The sequence below is a fragment of the Zingiber officinale genome, chromosome 3B (assembly GCF_018446385.1).
Source record: "Zingiber officinale cultivar Zhangliang chromosome 3B, Zo_v1.1, whole genome shotgun sequence".
Lineage (NCBI taxonomy): Eukaryota > Viridiplantae > Streptophyta > Magnoliopsida > Zingiberales > Zingiberaceae > Zingiber > Zingiber officinale.
This window is the reverse complement of record NC_055991.1, coordinates 9,012,005-9,032,328: the sequence shown is the minus strand read 5'-3', so window position 1 is coordinate 9,032,328 and position 20,324 is coordinate 9,012,005. Positions and strand designations below refer to the sequence as shown.

At 34.5% G+C, this 20,324-nt stretch overlaps 1 protein-coding gene across 2 annotated transcripts; it reads right to left on the bottom strand.

Annotated features, from left to right (window-relative positions):
- Positions 1–263: 263 nt before the first annotated feature.
- LOC122055833 (pleiotropic drug resistance protein 2-like) lies at positions 264–9,287 on the bottom strand. Of its 2 annotated transcripts, XM_042617473.1 has the most exons (20): positions 8,807–9,283; positions 8,365–8,485; positions 8,070–8,158; positions 7,205–7,289; positions 6,785–7,075; positions 6,609–6,699; positions 5,259–6,159; positions 4,928–5,088; positions 4,718–4,821; positions 4,470–4,635; positions 4,257–4,382; positions 3,305–3,435; positions 2,811–3,143; positions 2,442–2,732; positions 2,268–2,351; positions 2,009–2,142; positions 1,699–1,926; positions 1,163–1,334; positions 826–1,080; positions 264–742 (listed from the first exon to the last, which is right to left on the bottom strand). In XM_042617473.1, exons 1-20 carry the CDS (start codon positions 9,139–9,141, stop codon positions 470–472), a joined length of 4,371 nt encoding a protein of 1,456 aa, XP_042473407.1. In that variant the 5' UTR covers positions 9,142–9,283; the 3' UTR covers positions 264–469. The 2 variants fall into 2 exon arrangements, with proteins under 2 accessions (XP_042473407.1, XP_042473406.1); XM_042617472.1 differs by having other exon boundaries at positions 2,442–3,143; positions 8,807–9,287.
- Between the last annotated feature and the right edge of the window lie 11,037 nt (positions 9,288–20,324).

Sequence of the window (20,324 nt, the reverse complement as noted above, 5' to 3'; positions counted from 1 at the left end):
AAAATATTATCATTCCTACACTACTGTTACCACTATTATTAAATAAGTATTATAATAATATTTTTATTAAGTTGAATTAAAAAAATAATAATAATTTTTTCCCAACTAAATTGAGCATAGGCTTCTATTTTGGGGGCAATGGAGTTGATGGTGACTGATCATATTTCTTATTCGGTGCAATGGCAAGCATTTCGATCAGGTCACATCATGATCAATCTCGCGGAGTCATCGAAGAGTGCGTTAAGATCTCGGGGAACTCGGACTGGAAGTCGAACGTATCTTATAATAATTGTATGAATATTGTACATCCTTGAGATCTCCCACACTTACAAATAGTACATGCTAAACTCATCGTCAATATCAACCTCATATATAGTGAAATAAAGTGTACAAAAAAACCAAAAATTACTATAGCTCGTATAAGCTAATCAGCATTTATAGAAGATAGTGATGGGACTGAAGAATTCGCCTATCGCTTTTGGAAGTTGAGGAACTTGATCGAGTAGGCGAAGACTACGAAGAACACGACGACGAAACCCACGTTAGTCAATGCCGCCCACTTAACGAAGCTGTACTCGTAGCCCAGGGTATCGTTCAAGTAATCCGTAAGTAGCGGCTCGCTTGCTTCTCCAGGAACGCGGACACTGCCACCTCTCTTCCCCAACTGCGATGCAATGACACCATAAATTGTCCAAGATACTGGATTTCCCCAGTAGTACCACCTCCACCAGATAGGAAGTTCCTGCAACATGTGCCATCGAGAATTGATCAGACAGTATATATATCAGCTTCACGACGAGTACTGCATCTGAGAGATGTACATACCGGTCGTGTAATGAGAAAGCCCGCGAACAAGTTCCAGAAGTTGAAGAAGAAGCTGGAGACGATGCCCGCGACTTGATGGTTGGGCGTGACTGCCACAGCCATCATCCCATACAGAACAAAATAGGTAAAGCACATGACGATGAAGTAGAAGAACCACAAGAAGTTGGATACGCGCCAAGTAAAGCCAATCATCGAGAAAAGAAGAATCGTGTAGATGAATCCTTGTACCACTATGTATAGCACCTCGATGCTCACCTGGGAAAGCAAGAAAGAAATGTAAGTATTTCTTCTATGCAAATTTCATTGATGGAAGGAAAGAAAGAATTGGCTTAATTACTTGAGCAAATGCATAGGCCCATGCTGAGTACATCCCGGCAGCTCTTTCACGGTAGAAGACCGTCCTCTCAACAGCCACAACCGGCTGCACGTTGATAGAATTGCTGGATCCAAGGAAGAAGACCGCAGCATAGAAAGCTCCGAGTAGATTCAGAACGTCTTGTTGAGTGCTACTGTTCACGTCCAAGAGAAGTAGCAGGATGAGAAAAAAAAGTCCATTGGCTATGAATGTCAATGCATGTTTAAAAGGTAAACACACTCTTTACAAGATTATGGTGTTATAGAAATTAAATCTTCCAGCAAAAGAATCACAAAGAAACTAGTACTCGATAGAAGCATATATATCATCCTAATTTATCAAATGAGCTTTAATTTTGCACATGCCACTAGTTAACTAAATTGTGTCCTATGATAATATTAGCAATGCAATTTCTTCTTCTGTTCAGGATAGTCGATAGCATGTTCTGTAGTTTATTTCACATTATGACTCGGACAGAAAGAACAGAACACAACGAACTTAGAAGTTAGAAAGCTTACGTCTGTTTGCCCTTATTCCAAAACATTGTGCCAAATATTAAACCGATAACAGTTGTCATGAAGAATCGGACAGCATTGTATTGTGGGTTTCTCCAATAAGACCAATATTGTTTCCAGAAACAAGCTTGGCATTGAACAGTAAAAGTCTGCGAGTATTTTGTAGGGAAGAATAGATCCTTCGAATTTGGTGCCGGAATACTCAATTCTTTTATAAGTTCTTCGATTTGTCTGAAAAGTACCAAGTGGACAAAGTAAGTTATACGATCTTGATATGTGATAAATATTTTGGAAACATTTATGTTCTACTTACTGATAAAGTGGGGAATTGGCATAAACTTCTGCAAAGTCAATATTCAAGCTAGTCTCGGCTTGGGTACTGCTTACGTCCAACATCCATGTTGCAGGGTTAATACCATCAGCGATTTTTGGTACCCCTGGAATTGCCTGCAAGTTCATCTCTTTGATTAAATAGAACAACATGTGGGCAAATGAGAAGTGTAGTAAAAATTATGAAGTAAAAAATTAAAATAAATATGATCAGGGTTCAAAACATTAGTAAATGAACTCACTTCAAAATATTCAACAAGCCTGTGAGATTGGCGACCAAGAGGGCCAGCATATATAACTTGACCTCCCCTTTTCATCAAAAGTAGCTAGGAGAACCAATGTTTCCAATTTAGTATCAAAGCCACATAAGGTTAAAATATTAGATGCAAGAAATTAAAATTTGTATGAATAAGAACCTCATCAAAAGCTTCAAAAATGTCTATGCTCGGTTGGTGGATTGTACACACGACAGTTCGTCCTGTGTCAACTGTATTTCTAACTGTCCTCATAACTATGGCTGCTGCTCTTGCATCAAGTCCTGATGTTGGCTCATCCATGAAGATGATGGATGGATTTGCAACAAGTTCAACAGCAATCGTCAGTCTTTTTCTCTGCTCAGTTGATAAACCATTAACCCCAGGAAGGCCAACTAGAGCATCTCTTAGAGTATCAAGTTCAACCAACTCCATGACCTCCTCCACGAACATCTGCATTAAACATATCAATTCATAATAATGCAACACTCTTAAAGGTGCAATTGGATGGAAACAAAAATTGCAACTGACCAGTCGTGTTTGGTTGTCAATGTCTGATGCAAGACGCAGCCAAGCAGAGTAAACAAGTGATTCATAAATAGTCATATATGGTGAATGAATGTCATTTTGTTCACAGTATCCACTTATTCTAGCAAAAGTCTCCTGATTTTTAGGATAACCAGAAATACTAATCTCGCCTTCAATATAACCACCAGTTTTTCTTCCTGCTAGAACGTCCATCAATGTAGTCTTTCCTGCTCCACTAACTCCAACCAATGCAGTCAGGACTCCTGGCCTAAATGCACCACTTACGTCGCTCAGCAACTGCAGACGATCTTCCTCAACTCCTTGGCTCTTCATTTCCTGATGTGAAAGGATGAGATTTGATTTTATTTGTTTTTCCTTCGGATTTGCTTCTTAAATTAAATCATAGGGGAAAATCAGAGAAAGAGACATGTAAAACATCAAATGCATTGCATCAAAATACGGGGAAAAAAAAGGAAGGAAACTTTGGATAGACTTACAGCAGGCATGTCAACATAATAGTTCACATGATGAAAAGCAAGAGAAAGAGGCTGGAAAGGCAAAACCATTCCTCTCTTTGCTGGACGAACTGAAGCGCTAAAACTTTCAGAGCTTTTTCTCCTTGCTGCATCTGGGAAAATATAAGAAACTTTTCGATCAATAAAAATGGAAAAGAATTGAATATTTTTTTATGATTTAACAGAAAGTGAAGAGAACTCCGGTAAGAGACTTAAGCGTTTGGTTATGTTTAATGATGAGGGTTATTTGAGCCATATGCTCAGAGATGTTAATTATGGCCAAAACCAATAACTGAACCATTTCTCCTTGCTGCATCTGGGAAAATATAAGAAACTTTTCGATCAATAAAAATGGAAAAGAATTGAATATTTTTTATGATTTAACAGAAAGTGAAGAGAACTCCGGTAAGAGACTTAAGCGTTTGGTTATGTTTAATGATGAGGGTTATTTGAGCCATATGCTCAGAGATGTTAATTATGGCCAAAACCAATAACTGAACCATGTCCTGAGGACTATAGATGGGATTTAATAGTGGTTTCAGTAGGGAATGAAGCAAGTTGGCAATGTAAGAGGTGACTTCTAAAAATCATAATCAGACCAATAAACGGCAGCATCACTAAGCTCACCTCCAGAATGGATCTTCATGTTGCAGATACCATAAAAATGCATGGAAATCATATATCATTTCCCATAGCTTGTTGATGATGGGATAGAGTACAACATTAACAATTTATAACAGGTTGTTGATTGGAAGATGTCGTAAATTTTGCACCTGAGGGTGATTGTATTATTCTATTTGACATGCATGATTGAATGATTTTGGAAGCTAACATATAAATCCTCTTAAAAATTATCCCATATTTTGAGTTCATAATCAATCATGATAAAACATCACAAAGAAATAAGAGAACAAATGTGATCAGAAAATCTAACCAGATATATCCTGCCGAGCAGAACTTGCATTCTCTATCATTTCAACCCTTCCATTTTCTATTGATGAGTTTTTCTTTTTCTTACTTGATTCCTCATCAACAATTGCATTTTGAGCACTTGCAAAAGCTACAAACACGGGAATTTGGTTCGCATAAGAGAAAAGATCGCAAAGAAAATGAAAAATTGAAGTTCTAATTAAAATATGCAACTTACGATTCAAGTAAGTGATTGAAAGGACAAACAATATGTTGAATAGGATAATAAATCCTATGAGGGCTCCAATTGCAAGCCAATACCAATAGCCACTAGTAAACATTCCTCTAGATTTAAGAAAAGCTGTTCCCACAGTCGAAGCGGATATACTTGCGTCAGTGTTGTTCTGCAACAAGGATAGGGAAGTCATGCATTAGAAATGAAAATGCAAAATACACTCAGAGAACAAACTCATGATAGAATCTTACTCCGCCCCATCTTGGGTCAAGGAACTCATTAATACAAATAGCATTTTGCCCATACATTAAGGGAGAACTCCAGAAACCCCATATCCACCAGGGTTTGATGTCATCTATTCACATAAAAAAAATGCTCACTTCAGTTTTGGCACATCAGTTTCATGACAATCGATCAAGTATACGAGGAACTAATCAGGGTTATATTAAGGAGTTTCTAACCTTTAGAGATGACAATCCCTCCTAGCACGAAAACAATAAGCAAGGCGAAGGTTCCAAATGTATTGGCAACAACCATCGTTCTTGATGCTGCAGCAATGAAGCGGAACAGACCAAGAGCCATTTGATGGGTAAGGAGAAGTGCAAGGAAGTGGCGGAAGAACCTACCAAATTAGGAGAACAAAATGAGAAGGTTGATTTAACTTATCCTGCATACATATCATGTCATAGAAAAATGAAGTTGCTGAAAATGAAATTTTATCACAGGTAATATAAAAGCATCTAAAGCAGCTAACTTTGAAAAAGAAAAAATTTAAAGAAATGAGATAATTACCGTCCTGCAGCAGGGGCAAAACCAATGATATAGTAAGTAAGTACGATCCAAATCCCCGTGTCTAGAAATGAAAGAGGAATTTTGAGAAGAGTGTATACAATGCCAAAAGCCCAAGGAGGGAAAAACAAGAAATCTCTCTGTTTATAAAATACGGGGAGCTTCTCAACAGTCATCACAATTTCTGCCATTCCATTGAACATGATGTTCGTCAAGGTAAAGAATAGTGCACCAAAAAATTTGTTACCGTCAGCAATCGTTCGATGGTGCATTTCTGTTCTGAAAAACACAGAACTGGCTATCAAAGAAAGTGTGGTTATCTGGGTTGTCTTAAAAATAAAGATAAAAGAATTTCTCTTCATCAGCAACCACTCCCTCGAAAAACATGCCTTCAAAATTTCCCAGTTAGAAATACCATATCTTTCTGTCGTCAGTGCTGCAGGATGGGCTTTAGACTTATCATAAGGAACACTAAGCTCTGCAGCTAGTTGTCTCCCAACATGAAATTTCTTAAAAAGCTCAACAAACTCGGGTACTGAAATAAAACGGTAAGGTTTGTCCTTATTAGTCCAATACTGTGCTTGATCCTTCTTTGAAGTTACCTCTTGAAGAAAGTCAGCGACACCTTTCCTTTCAGGGCATTTAAAACCAACAGACTCAAAGAACTCAACAACGTGCTCCCGAGGACCTTGATAGACTATTTGGCCCTCAGATATCAAAATAACATCATCAAATAGTTCAAATGTCTCAGGTGCTGGTTGAAGAAGAGAAATGAGCACTGTTCCATCCATGACGTGGACCATCTGTCTCATGAACCTTATTATTTGGAAGGTAGTAGAACTATCAAGTCCAGTTGATATTTCATCCATGAAAAGTGCTCGTGCAGGCCCAGTTAACATCTCTCCTGCAACCAAGAACACATGGGTCAGATTACTAAACATGGACATATGGTAAAGAGAATAAAGTTTCAAAAAACCAAACATATTAGAAAGCTTCTTTCAGTATGAATATTCCTTTAAGCCTCATCACCTCAAAATTATAAATTTGAATAGTTGGGCTTTTTAAACTTCCTCTTCATATAGAATATTTGGACACCGTCGTTATGAGAAAAGTTATTAGATAGTATTTCTTTTTCTTTGACATGGTGCTTGAGTTGCAAACAAAAACAAGAATGATTGCTAAGTAATTCATTGTTGCATGAACTTTTTGACTAATACAGAACATCTAGTTATTTGAAATTTATTGTTTTCTCGTGTATGAACCGGTGTCATAGAGTATTCAGTTTGAACTTTGAAGATGAAGAAAGTTTGCAAATGACATTTGCCAATAATGTTCTCCTAGCAATAAACCTACCAGTTGTCACACGCTTCTTTTGTCCTCCAGAAATGCCACGTCGCATTTGATCACCGACAAAGATGTCTGCACAAATGTCCAAACCAAGTACCTATTTTCCAACATTTTAAGTATTAACATTGCTAGTAAATGCTCAAGCAATGATACAATGACACTAAAAAGTTGTTAGCATGAACCTTGAGAATATAATCGGTTGATACATTGGTTTTCTGCCCTTTCATTGCAGCAGCTTTCATGAATGCATCAATCTCAGGATCTGGTTTAATACCTGCATCTTTCTCTCGTCTTGACAATTCTGATAACATCTCATACCTTGATCCTACACCCAAACACCGTGCTGAGAAATCCAATGTTTCTCGAACTGTCATCTCGCCATTGTGAATATCCAACTGACTAATGTAAGCAGAAGTTCTTTGAGGAACAAATTCTGACAGCTCATGGCCACAATATGTGACTCGACCCCGTTGCTGCAAGAAAGACATTAAATGCACATACCTTAATATCACACGAGAACTTATTTGAACTCTTACAAAAATATTACAGAAGAGATTGTAAAATTGCACAAAAATAGTGGGGAACAAGAAAAGAAAGCATACTCTTAGACTTCTATCAAGCTTCCCCGCCAAGGCAAGCAAGAGTGTTGTTTTCCCTGAAGCTGGAGGTCCAAGCAACAATGTCATCCTGATAACAGTTAGATATTGAAGAGTGAGATGCTTCTTGTTTTTCTCATAATGATGTCTAATTTAGGCTCACTACACAAAACTCTCTCAACATAAGGTTAAGTGCTAAAATATATGTTTGGTCAAGCCAATGCCAAGGCCCACGGGCATTGCTAGCATAACTTTCTCTTTCTAACATTAGGCTAGGTCAAGCACAGCCTGTAGACCTAACATGACCATGAACAATAGCTTTTACTTGTATTCCTTTTCCATCCCTAAATAAATATTATTTTATTATTAAATGGTGGTCAAACAAGCCGGCCTAAGCACAGACGGGATCCTCTGGTCCCGTCTGCCCTGGTCCGCCCCTGGACCAGGGACAGTGATTGGAGGGATTCAATAGTCCCCACCTGTTTAGCAGGTGGGGATCATTGAATCCCTCCAATCACTGCAATGGACCATGTCCTAGTCCGCTAAAAGCGAACCAAAGGATCCTGCTTGCCTAAGCATGGCACAGGATGGTCATGCCTAAGCTCATGTTAGGTCTAAGATGGTTCTATGTCGATCTGAGCCTAACTTGACCTGCTTCAAGCATGGTCGTTAGCACCTTTAGTAGTTATTGACAATTAAGCAACAAAAGTCTCGTGAAATATAAAATCTCTTGGGATTTAGAAGCAGTTTAAAACAAAAGTCTAGAATCCCCAAACTTATACAAGGAAGAAAAAATAAATTAATGATTGTTAGAAACCTTAGAACAACTGAATGGCAGAGGAAGGCAAAATAAGACTATTTATATACTTACCTTGTCGGCTTTAATATCCCACTGACATCATTAAGAATCTTTAAATTCTTTTTCTTGGTTCGATTTAATCTTACGAGGCCAACAATATCCTGAATGTCCACATTAGAAAAACAAGAGATATTAAATGGAGGGAATAGGATTTACAACCATCATCCTACTAAGACTAGCCACAAAGTGAATAAAAAGAATTCTACAAGCATGTAGATCCAAATAAAGCTTCACCCTTTTTCTTTCCTGATTCACTTTGTTTGCCTTTCAATTTAGTTTCAATTTTTCAAAGATGGTTGCTCAATACCTCGAGAATGTTGACAGTGAAATTCCACAAGGTAGGCAGTGCTCTGCTTCCGACGTGCACATCTGCCTCCACTGATACGTTCTCATATCGGACCTCAATCTTTGGAAGTTCCAGCCCGACTCTGTTCCAGTTGTAATATTTGTCACAAACTAATCAATACATAGAACAAGAACATAATAGTTTTCGTGATTTCTCTCTCTTGAAAAAAAAAAGAGTAATAAGGGAGGAGAAGCATAAAAAAAGCGGAAATTTGTTAATGAGAACAATATTTTTGTTAATCGAAGTACGAATTAAGCTGGGGATAGAGGCTCTTTTTTTTCATCTTTGTTCATCCCGAAATCGATTGATTAATTCGAGTAAAGGATGTAAAAATTTGGGTAAAAAATAAGCAAACTGTCGAATCAAACCCTCGATCGTAGGAATAGGGCAAGCAAAAACCCACCGGTCGATACGGTCTCGGAGGCGAGTGAGGAAGCGCTCGTTGTCCTCCTCTACCACCTTGAAGATGTGATCGAGCAGCTGCTTCCGGTCCTGCGGGCCGAGCTGGTTGACATCGATCTCGCTTGTGATGACGTTCCCGTTCTCCGCCATCTTCCGGAGGATTCCCTTCCTCATCCGGTCGTATGTCGGCAGCTTCTCCAGCGCTGCCCACTTGAGATTCTCCTCGTCATCGCCCTCGTCGGTCATCCGGCTGCGCTGGAACACATCCGCCCGGTCCTGGAAGCTCTCCGCCCAGCTCCGTCGGCTGCTGCTGTTCCGGATGATGTCGTTCGCCATTTCCCGGCCGCTGGCTCCTCTCCGCCTTCCTCCTCTCCCACTCCTCCTCCTCCTCCTCCTTGTCTTGGACCGATCGCAGCTTGGAGGGTGGAATCGTCTTGGGAGAAATCGGCTGGAGAAGGAGAAGCCGCTAGTGAGGGCTTTTATGGTGTGCCCATCCGAAAATTCAAGCTTCTTCTCGCGGTCTTCTCCGTGCCTTCTCCTCGTCCCTACTTTTTAGTTTTAAAATACTTTTGGGCTTTTTTACAAATTTACGGTCCGGTCTACCCCTTGGACTATAATTCCATGTTAGTCCTCACAATTCCAAAAATATATTCCTCGCCCTTTTCTTGTAGAACACCCTTCAATTTTGACACGAGTGTCAAAAGACCCGTTACAGAACATTTTACTTTTCAAAAAATGATTTTTCTAAAAAAAATTATAATAAAATAAACCACGTCAAATATGGCTAACGCAGCCGCCTCTGCTATAAGCAATGCACCACATGGTCAAATCCATAGTCAAATCATCTCTTATATATTAATTGTTCACAATCTATTTAGATTTTTAAAATATAATTTTACATAATCTAAAACTAATGAAACTTTAAAAAAATATATCATAGATCGCTTAAAGTTTTTTTATCACTTATTTGATCATTATCTAAAATATCTCCAAGTCGTAAGAGCTATCAAATGGAATTATCGAGACAACTCTTTTGCAATAAACGATTATTATATTTATTCTTGTTATTTTTCGCCGTTTATTTCTAGATTATGTTGAAAAAAGTAAATTATAAATTTTATTTATAGTCGATCGTAAAATAAATAATTAAAGCGTAAGAGTAATTTTTTTTTCTCTAGAAATATGCTAGGTGATTTATCATTTGTATTTTCTGATTTATTCGGTAATTGACGGGTGCAACTTCTTGGGATGGAATTGTGAACAAATATTAAATGGGATTATCTAAACATTATTGAAAATACATAAAAGAAAAAAAAAAGCAGGGCATTGGAACAAATTCTAGGTTTAGTCAAGACATGCATTGACGGACTTACCCATGTATCTGTGTCAAACTTGTTTATTGATTTCCACTGTCAAATCATGCATGTTTTTGTTAAAATGTCACTATCAAAATCTCGGTCACACTAGAGATAAATAACTATTCAAAAAACTAGAAATATCATCGATAATCAGCTATTTCAATTCTCTTGGAATACTATAGTAACTTAATAAATTTAATAAATCATTTTAGTGAGTTACAATTATCATAAATTAATGAATCTATCTCATGTTTTTTTGAGGTTGATGATATAGTAATGTTTGTGGCTAAAAAAATTCTTTTATACTTATTTCACGCCTCTCTTAAAATATTTTGAATTTTATAACAAATCTATCATTTAAATAATATTTTGAATACTATGCTTATTCTCTCAACACCACACATAAGCTTATGAGAAAAAAGAAAGAAAACAAAAAGTTGAAAATGGTTTGATCAAGCAAAAAAATAAATAAAGGAGAGAAGTAGTCAAAGTTCTTGAGTTGGAATTTTGATTTTGAGATTAATTTCCTAAACCTTTAATAATAATATAAAAAGTTCATTAGAAAAAAGCGGCATTCATCCTTACTTGGCAATTTCACATTCAACCCCATGTTATCTTATCCAACGACTAAGTTTTTACTAAAATTAATTTACTTCTAAGCTCTTTTAGCTATTGCACAAATGTTTGTACACAAAGCTCCGGCCAATTCACGACGACTAAGCGAGATTATTCCAACTTAAACGCCTTACTTTTCACTTTCCCAATAACAAAGGAAGCCCTTATCTAGACCTAATAATCAACACAATATCCAATCACAGCCACAATCAAACTGTGAACAATAATAGAAGATGACAAGAATCCATCTAGAAATAAGTTTAGAATTCACACAAAAATCTTTGAACGGAGCCTAGTCAAAAGTATCAATCACGTTATTCCAATATTTGGAGAAGTCAAGTTCTAGCACGGCAAGCAACTAACGATTGACGGGCGACAAATTAGGCAACTCTCAATATTCAATATTATTCTGTTTTGAAAATTAAGCATCGCACAAAGTACACAGGGTGCAAAGAAATAAGGGCAGGGAACGGAAGGTAGACACACACAAAAAAAAAAAAAGAACAATAAAAATGTATTTAAAAAATTACGAAAGGAGCGTAATTAGAGCTTGCTATTGCACAATTTCCACCCGTTTCTAGATCATTCTAGATCCTCCAAAGGTCCTGTCCAAAGAGAGAAATTACTTTGATCCATTCATCAGAGCTGTCTGTTTCCTTCGAGGCGGAGAGAAAGGAATCCAAAAAAAATTTTCTTAATTTATTTATTTATCCTATTAAGAAGAGACGTATTGGCGAACAGTTGGCTATGGTTCGGCCACATGCGAAAGATCTTTCCGAACAATCAGGCGCTACAGTGAACTGCTACATTAGTACTGCAATAATTTCCACCAGCAACAATCGCCTGAGCAATCAGATGCTACAGTTCAGTGCGTGCTACGGTTGCTACAGTGTGACTACAGCTGCAGCAGTTACTCTGCTAAATGTTCTGGAAATCAGATTGATGTTACTCCGGCCAATCACATCCCTACACATTATTGTGTTGCTATCTGAGTAATATATATAGTTAAGTTCTATCCACTAATATTACTAAGTTTTATCGATCAATATATCCAAATTTAAATTTTATTGGACAGGAGTATCTTCTATCAAATATCAAAGATACCTTCCGTTAAATATCAGAAGCTTCGAAGTTTCTAACTAAGGATGTGTGGTTATCAGAGAGTGGAGAAACGAGTAGTGGATATTATATCTTGTTTAATTCATGATTTCTTCCTCATAATATGTGATGCTTGATGAATGAAGGGTATAACGAATTATCAGAAGTGCGACCATGGACGTGGAGATGCTTTTTAATAACTATATAAACACTACGAAAAGTAAATTTGAGGGAGGTTGGTTCTCTGATTCTTACCAACAGAAGCTACTTCTTTTTTTTACATCTTCTTTTTTCTTCTTATTCTTCTTGTTCCTATTCGATCGGTGATTGATTTAAACGTCATAGACATCGTGTCGGCAAGCCAGATCTAACTTTCTCGAGAGAATAACATGAGCCGAAGGGAAAAGAGATCATCAATAAATATTAATGAATTAATTTAATTTAATTTAATAAATTACTTGAATTTATTTATTTGATTGATTGAATATAAAATTTATGAACAATAAAGTTATTTGAATATTTAATTTATTTATGGTAATTTATCAAAAGGCGTATGTAGAGATCTAAATTTACCAATAGACGTACACTATTTTGATATTTATTAAAGAACGTACTTTGTTAAATGTATTTTCTATTATACCCTTCTGACAATTTGACTTTTTCTCCCGTTTTTCTTTTCCACCATATTTCTCTCTCTTCTCTTTTTTGTATCGACATGCAGAACATATAAATAACATTAGTCTATATTTTAATAACATTTTAATACATTTGAAGAAGTAAAAAATAAACAATGAATAACATATTTGAACTCCTTACAAATTCAGAAATCCACTGGAAATAAAATGAGTGTAATCGGAGCTCTCTAGGTCGATCAGTGGGTTTCGGTCAAAACTCACTGATGGACTTAGAGTGCTCCGAATGCACCCATTTCAGTTTCTATGGATTTCTGAAATTACAAGGAGTTCAAATATGGTATCCATTATTTATTTTAGTTTTTCATAGATGTTAACATGCAAAATGAAAGAATTGTCAAAAACACCCACGTTGGGCCTGATATGAGTCTATATCAGGTCCAACGCGGTTTTTTTACCGATTCTCTGATTTAATATATTAACATCTATGAAAAGGCGAAATAAATAATAGACGTCATATTTGAACGAAACTCATTGATGGACCTAGGGAGCTCCGATTGCACCCATTTCAGTTCCTATGGATTTCTGATATTGCAAGGAGTTCAAATATGGTGTCCATTATTTATTTTGGCTTTTCATAGATGCTAATATATAAAATCAAAGAATCATCAAAAAAAGCTCACGTTGGGCCTGATATGGAATCATATCAGACCCAACGTGGCCCTGATATGGAATCATATCAGACCCAACATGGACCTGATATGAAGTCATATCAGGCCCAACTTGGAAAGCCAAGTTATGGTATATTAGTGCAAAGCATACTTTGAACTGTATATTGGATTAGTCATTGTGGAAGCCTAAAAGGGAAATTTCCAGCAGAAGTTACAAAAATGTATTGGTTTTTTCAATATTGCAATATATTTATCACAAGATAATAAACTTTTCAAGGAATTCCATTATTTAAAGGTTGATTTACCCTAATAGAAGAAACACATACTGAACCATGAAAATGCTTTATAGAATGACTATCTAGTGTTTCAAATGATTAAAATGAAACACAGATTTAATGATCTACCTGATTGCGTGCTCGAGTAACATCAGCTTCTGAGACTCTATAGGAGAGTTTGTTTATCTCACGCATAATTGCATAGGCCAAGTCATCCAAACAATCAAGCTGCTCAAAAATGGAAAAAAAACAGTTAGCCACAAAGTCAGCTCTGAGAAGAGTCGAATGGATAGTTAAGTGTTATAGGTAACCATTTGTTTCATACAATTTAACTGATCACCATTTGACAACAGATGCTTTACAACATCAAAAAGTATAGCATGTGTATATATCAAATTTTTAGAAAAAATTCAACAAGACAAAAGCAAAGATCTTTACCATTCAAATATCATATAATACCATAGAAAATAAACAGAACCTGGAAGTCCATGTTTTCCAATAAAAAAAAAAGATAATTCTGAGTGGGGGTTGCACATCTAATGGCAGGTATAGAATAATTTGGAGTGGATAAAGCCATAATTAACCTCATTCTTGTATATCATCAAGACAAACTTGCAACATTTCCACCATCTACTTATGATACAGTACAAAATCCAATTCCAAACTAACAATTAAGTGTGAATTGCTGCCAATATGTGACATGATAACTAACAATTTTATATCATCCAGGATGCAACAATAGAGCAAATTGCTACAAATTTCTTTCATACAACCTCACTCTTTAAGTGTGAATATCAACATATGACTTTAACTAAATAATTATATACTTCAATATTGCATAAGCACCAACAGATGCCTGAGTCTCTGACTAACTAGATATCAGAATAGAATTCCCAATAGCTGATTACATTAGATCGACCATTTTCAAGAATGAGATTAAAATCCATGTGGGCCTGATATAAAATCATATCAGACCCAACTTTCATCAACGCTGGAGAAGTTTTATAGGTCCACCCAGAATTGGTTGATCATCATAGGTATTTATTTTGTTAATGGTTCTATTGACTGCTACATTAACCTACTTTTTAGGACTAGTGCAAATTATAGACAATTTAGCAAAAAACGATGATTCTGCAGTCAGAAGGTCTAGTTTCTTAATATGATATTTTCTAAATCTTGTATATCACTTGAATGTTATCTTCTCATAGGCACTGTGCTATGGAGTTTGAAATCAAGTATTCTTAGTCATTCTCTCACTTGTGATCTACCTCTATGTCCCTATGTGTGCATGCCAATGACTTTCATTTTAGGTTTAGGGAGAAACAAGCTTTTGAAAGTTGTCTATTTTCATGTTATGATGATAACTTTCATATTTACATGGATGACTTCATTGTTTTCCCATACATATAACTTCTCAAGCATTGATGAAAATTGGGTCTGATATGATTCCATATCAGGCCCAATGTGAGCTTTTTTGATGATTCTTTGATTTTATATATTAACATCTATAAACAGCTAAAATAAATAATGAGCATCATATTTGAACTCCTTGCAACATCAGAAATCCATAGGAACTGATATGGGTGCAATCGGAGCTCTCTAGGTCCATTAGTGGGTTTTGACCGAAACCCACTGATGAACCTAGGGAGCTCCGATTGTACTCATTTCAGTTCCTATGAATTTCTGATATTGCAAGGAGTTCAAATATGGTGTCCATTATTTATTTCACCTTTTCATAGATGTTAATATATCAAATCAAATAATCGGTAAAAAAACCCACGTTGAGCTTGATATGGACTCTTATCAGGCCCACGTTGGGCCTGATATGATTCCATATTAGGCCCAACGTGGGCGTTTTTGACGATTCTTTTATTATACATGTTAACATCTATGAAAAGTCAAAATAAATAATGGACACCATATTTGAACTCCTTACAATTTCAGAAATCCATAGAAACTGAAATGGATGCAATCGGAGCTCTCTAGGTCTATTAGTGGGTTTTGACCGAAACCCACTGATCAACCTAGAGAGCTCCGATTACACTCATTTTAGTTCCAGTGGATTTATGAAATTGCAAGAAGTTCAAATGTGATATTCATTATTTATTTTTGTTTCTTCAAATGTATTAAAATGTTATTAAAAAATAGGCTAATGTTATTCATATGTTCTACATGTCAATACAAAAAAGAAAAGAGAAAAATATAGTGGAAAAGAAAAACGGGAGAAAAAGTCAAATTGTCAAGAGGGTAAAATAGAAAATGCATTTAACAAAGTACGTTATTTGGTAAATACCAAAGTAGTATACGTCTTTTGATAAATTTAAATCTTTACATGCGTCCTTTGATAAATTGCCGATTTATTTATAGTCGCAAACCCTAGGTCGAGTCTGGCCCGGATCGATAGCCTGGTCAATAGATTTATTACCCGTGGACCTGACAATCCCAATTTATAACAAGTTAGTTGCGAGTTGGGCAACCCCCAATAACACAATGAAACACCAGTTCAATCATCTATTAACCGCCAATTCATTAAAACATTTATTATTATTATTATTTAATTATTTATAATATTTTTATTAATGGTATGGTTTAATATTAATTAGCTTATTCTACTTCTCTAACTAAATTTTTAATCTATTTATCTTGAATTATTTGATATTTGACTATTCTATATTCCTATTAAAGTTAATTTTTCAACTTATTTATTTTGAATTCTGTGATAGAATGTTATATCTTTAATTTTTTAATTAATTTATTAATCTCTTCCGTTAGTGTATTATTTTATTTATTTAATATTGAATTTATAAAACCTATTTAACTAGTATGTTATATTTAATAATAAATTTATCAGGAATATATATAATTTATTTAATAATAAAATTATATATATATATCAACATATAAAATTAATTAAAAGATATTGTTAGTACAGTGAGTGTGAATAACTTGGATAGCTTTATCTTAATTATAGATTCATCATATGAATGCACAATAAAATACTTACATCACATGTACAGTTATTTAATTTTATTTAATATCCACGTTTTAAATGGCTAATCCAAGACATAGTCCTAACTATTTATTACTACTAAATCTTCTCATATCTTCTAGAGGTGGAGAAATTTCTTACCACTTGTTCTTACAAAAAAAATACAACGAGCATACACATATAGAGACAAATGAAAACGCAACCAACGTTATAAATGAAATCATACTTTGAACTATTTTTTTTTACTTGGAATTATTTCTTATTGGTCTAGAAATACAGCAACACATTGTTCTCAAACCTTTAAGAACTGACACTTTAAATCTCCTTGAAAATTCTCTTTTAAAGCCTCAAGGTCGAGGTTAATTTTCACCTATCAATCGACTGATTTTACCCATTAGTCAATTGATATGATTTTCAACAATGTTCCTATCATTGAATGACCTCAAAACTTTCTGAAATCTATCTGACTTTGTCGATCCTTTAAACATCAATCAACTGATTCATCTGAGCAATTAATTGATCCAATTAGTTGAATCTTATAGTCGAATCAACCTATTTTTGTTCACCTATTAATCAACATCATTTGATTGATATCAACCATCAATCGAGTCAAACAATTGAATCGACTTGCTTTTGTTCAATTCTGATTGACATCAATCGATTGATATCTATAATCAGTTGACTGATATCAAGCTTTGCAAACCCTAAAACCCGAACAAACCCCTTTTCTTTGTTTGCTATAGTACCACATCATTAGTTGACTGATTAAACTCATCAGTTGACTCTTACTGTAAAACACGATAGCAAACCATCATGCATGATACTCTAGCAAAACTATAGTAGCACTGTAGCAACCGTTAGTTTAAGGTTTGGGAGGGGGGTTTACGTCCATTAGTCAATTGATACACTATATCAATCGAGTAATACTCCTATTTCAGTCTAATTAAAATTGAATTCTCGTCTTGTCTAATACCCACTTGGCCTCAACATGTTAGGAGTTCATTTGCCCAACATTTGATCAATTCTTGATCTATCAGGATTTCATTCGCCTAGCATTCGGTCAACCTTGACCTACTTGGACTTTCCTCTTGCCAACTATCGATTAGACATCCAATCACCAAGTGTTTGTTCCACCGTCAGCCATTTGGAATTTTCATCTCTTGTCAATTTTATATTGGACTTCCGACCGTTAAGTATCTAGTCAACCGTGACTAACTTGGATCAACAAATCTCATAGACTAATCAACTAATTAAATTTAGAATATTTAATTAATTATTTACTATGATTGGAAAATCAAACGGATCTCATCTTATACTTGTATATATATCTTATCTTTATGAAATAAATGAATAAAGTCATTATTCTCAATTCTTATACATTAACTTTCTTCGTAATTGATTATGCAAATTTCATGTGTCTAATGATACTTAGCTCAAATTGATGTACTAAATCAATAACTTAAATTTTATTCATTATTCTAACATCTTATTTATATCTAACATAGCTTAATACACTTATAAGTTAATCCTATGATTTTTATTTTTGTGAGATATAATATTATTCTTTTCTTAATTAAGGAATCATACATCTCTATCGGTAGATTTTGATAATCTTTTTTAGGATATTAAATAATATTATTTGTTCTTAATTACCATGAATTAAAAAAATATATGATAATAATTATGACATATATTTTATATATATATATATATATATATATATATATATATATATATATATATATATATATATATATATATATATATATATTTAAAAAATTATTATAATTTAAATGATACATGTATAAATCAAAATATCATGGAAAGATATAATATTTGTATATGTCATATTCAGTTCCGACTGTTGGACGCGGTTCCGACCATTGGTTTTTTTTTTAAAGTAAATTTATAAATTTTAAATATATTTTAAAATAATAATAATCGTGAACTACGAACCATAATTATTCTACTTATTCTATAAAGTTAATATTAAGAATGGACGTTCCAGAAATCCTCGAATCAACGATCCTGGTCGGATCTAGCATAATAATTTCCACGCAACTGTCCAAACCAAACAAAAGACAAAAACAGACCAAATTTAATGACGTAAGTGGCTTTAACTCGTCAGGTGCATATTAATACATGCACCTTTGAAAAAGTATATGGCATGGCCCCTTATTATACTTCAATTCCTCTGGTCAAATGCAGAGCACAACAGCAGATTAGATCCACCATTTGCTCATCTGGCAACAGCCCTACACCATGCTAGTTTTTAACACAATCTTAATTTTCCTCGTCTCTTTGTACTCTGGCAATCTCCGCGGTAGTCGGGAAGCAGGGACGGAGCCAAGGTGGAGGTCGATAGGAGCGGCCATCCCTCAATTTTTTAACACAAGAGGTATAAAGGACTAATGGCAGGCGATGACATAGTTATCTCCTCTCAACGTAAACATAGCTAGCCTTGAGATAGTTAATGTGCGGCAGTTGCACAGGCCCAACATTTAGCGAGGCATATTTTCAATTTTTTTTTTATAATAATTGGTCTTAGTGCATCTTCAATTAGGGGTAAATGAATCAAGTCGTTCATAAGTTATTCGAAACTCGATTTGATAAAAGTTCGTTTAACGAGTTTTGTTAAGATAAACAAACAAGCTCAAGGTTCGCAATATTCGACTCGTTAGCTCGTGAACATGTTTGTTACGCTCATGAATCAACTTTTAAATAAAATATAATAATTTTAATATTAAATTTATAAATTTTATACTTATATATGAAACATACAGACAAATATATTAAATTTATTTATTAGAATAAAATTATAAATTTTAATAAGAATATTATAATTTTTTCTAAATATATAATTAAGTTTTTAATAAATATTTAAATTTATAATTTATGTTTATTAAGTTTATTTAGGCATGATAAAAGCTCGTGAACCATGAATATATTTATTAAATAAAATTTGAGCTCGGCTTGATTATAAACGAGTCAAATTCAAACATTCAAGAGTTCAACTCGACGACTTGACTACACCCTCATCTCCAATGGTTAAACCTCTTAAATTTTTTTTTTTAATTCCTGATATATCACATCAATACCACATCATAAGTATTAAAATCTACTTATTTTTTCTAAAATAAAAACAAAAAAAAATGCTAAATACACTTTTAAAGTCATGGTATTTAAGTAAAATTATCTCCGTATTAATAATTAATTCCAACTTAAGATTACATGTATTATAATCCATTTTCTAGATTGCCTGGCTAGCAAGATTTATTGATAAAAAGCCTTTATATAATTTTATTTTATGGTTCTTATATTACAAATCACATATATTTATTTATAATTTTTTCATTTAACATCGTTTTATAATTTTTATTTACTATTTTAATTAATTATGATCTTTAATTTAATTTATTTTTAATTTGTCATTAATAAATTAATAAATTTATTATTTTTAATTAATTAAGTTTAGAATTTTCATTTAATATTTATTACTTAATGAATTTTAATTTAAGTATAGTCATTTGTATATTTTTTTAATGAATATATTTATTTTAAAAAAAACTTTAATTATTACTAGTCATTTATGAAAAAGTATTGATCCTGTCGGGAATCTGGAAAGACGGACCTGCCAGTGTGACGTGTTTGGAAGATTGACCGCATCTCCATGACCCGGATGGTGAGCTGTCCTCTATGTTGACCAAGTCGTCCGAAGTCTTCTGGTCAGCAACACCTGCAACCAGCGACCGGGTTGCCCCAATCCCTAGTACCTCGATGCTCAAGGTGGGTCTCGCGAACATATGAGCAGCCAGATAATAATAGAGGAATAAATGCACGAATAAGGAGTACGAGAACGTACCCTGTCCCCGGGGGGACAC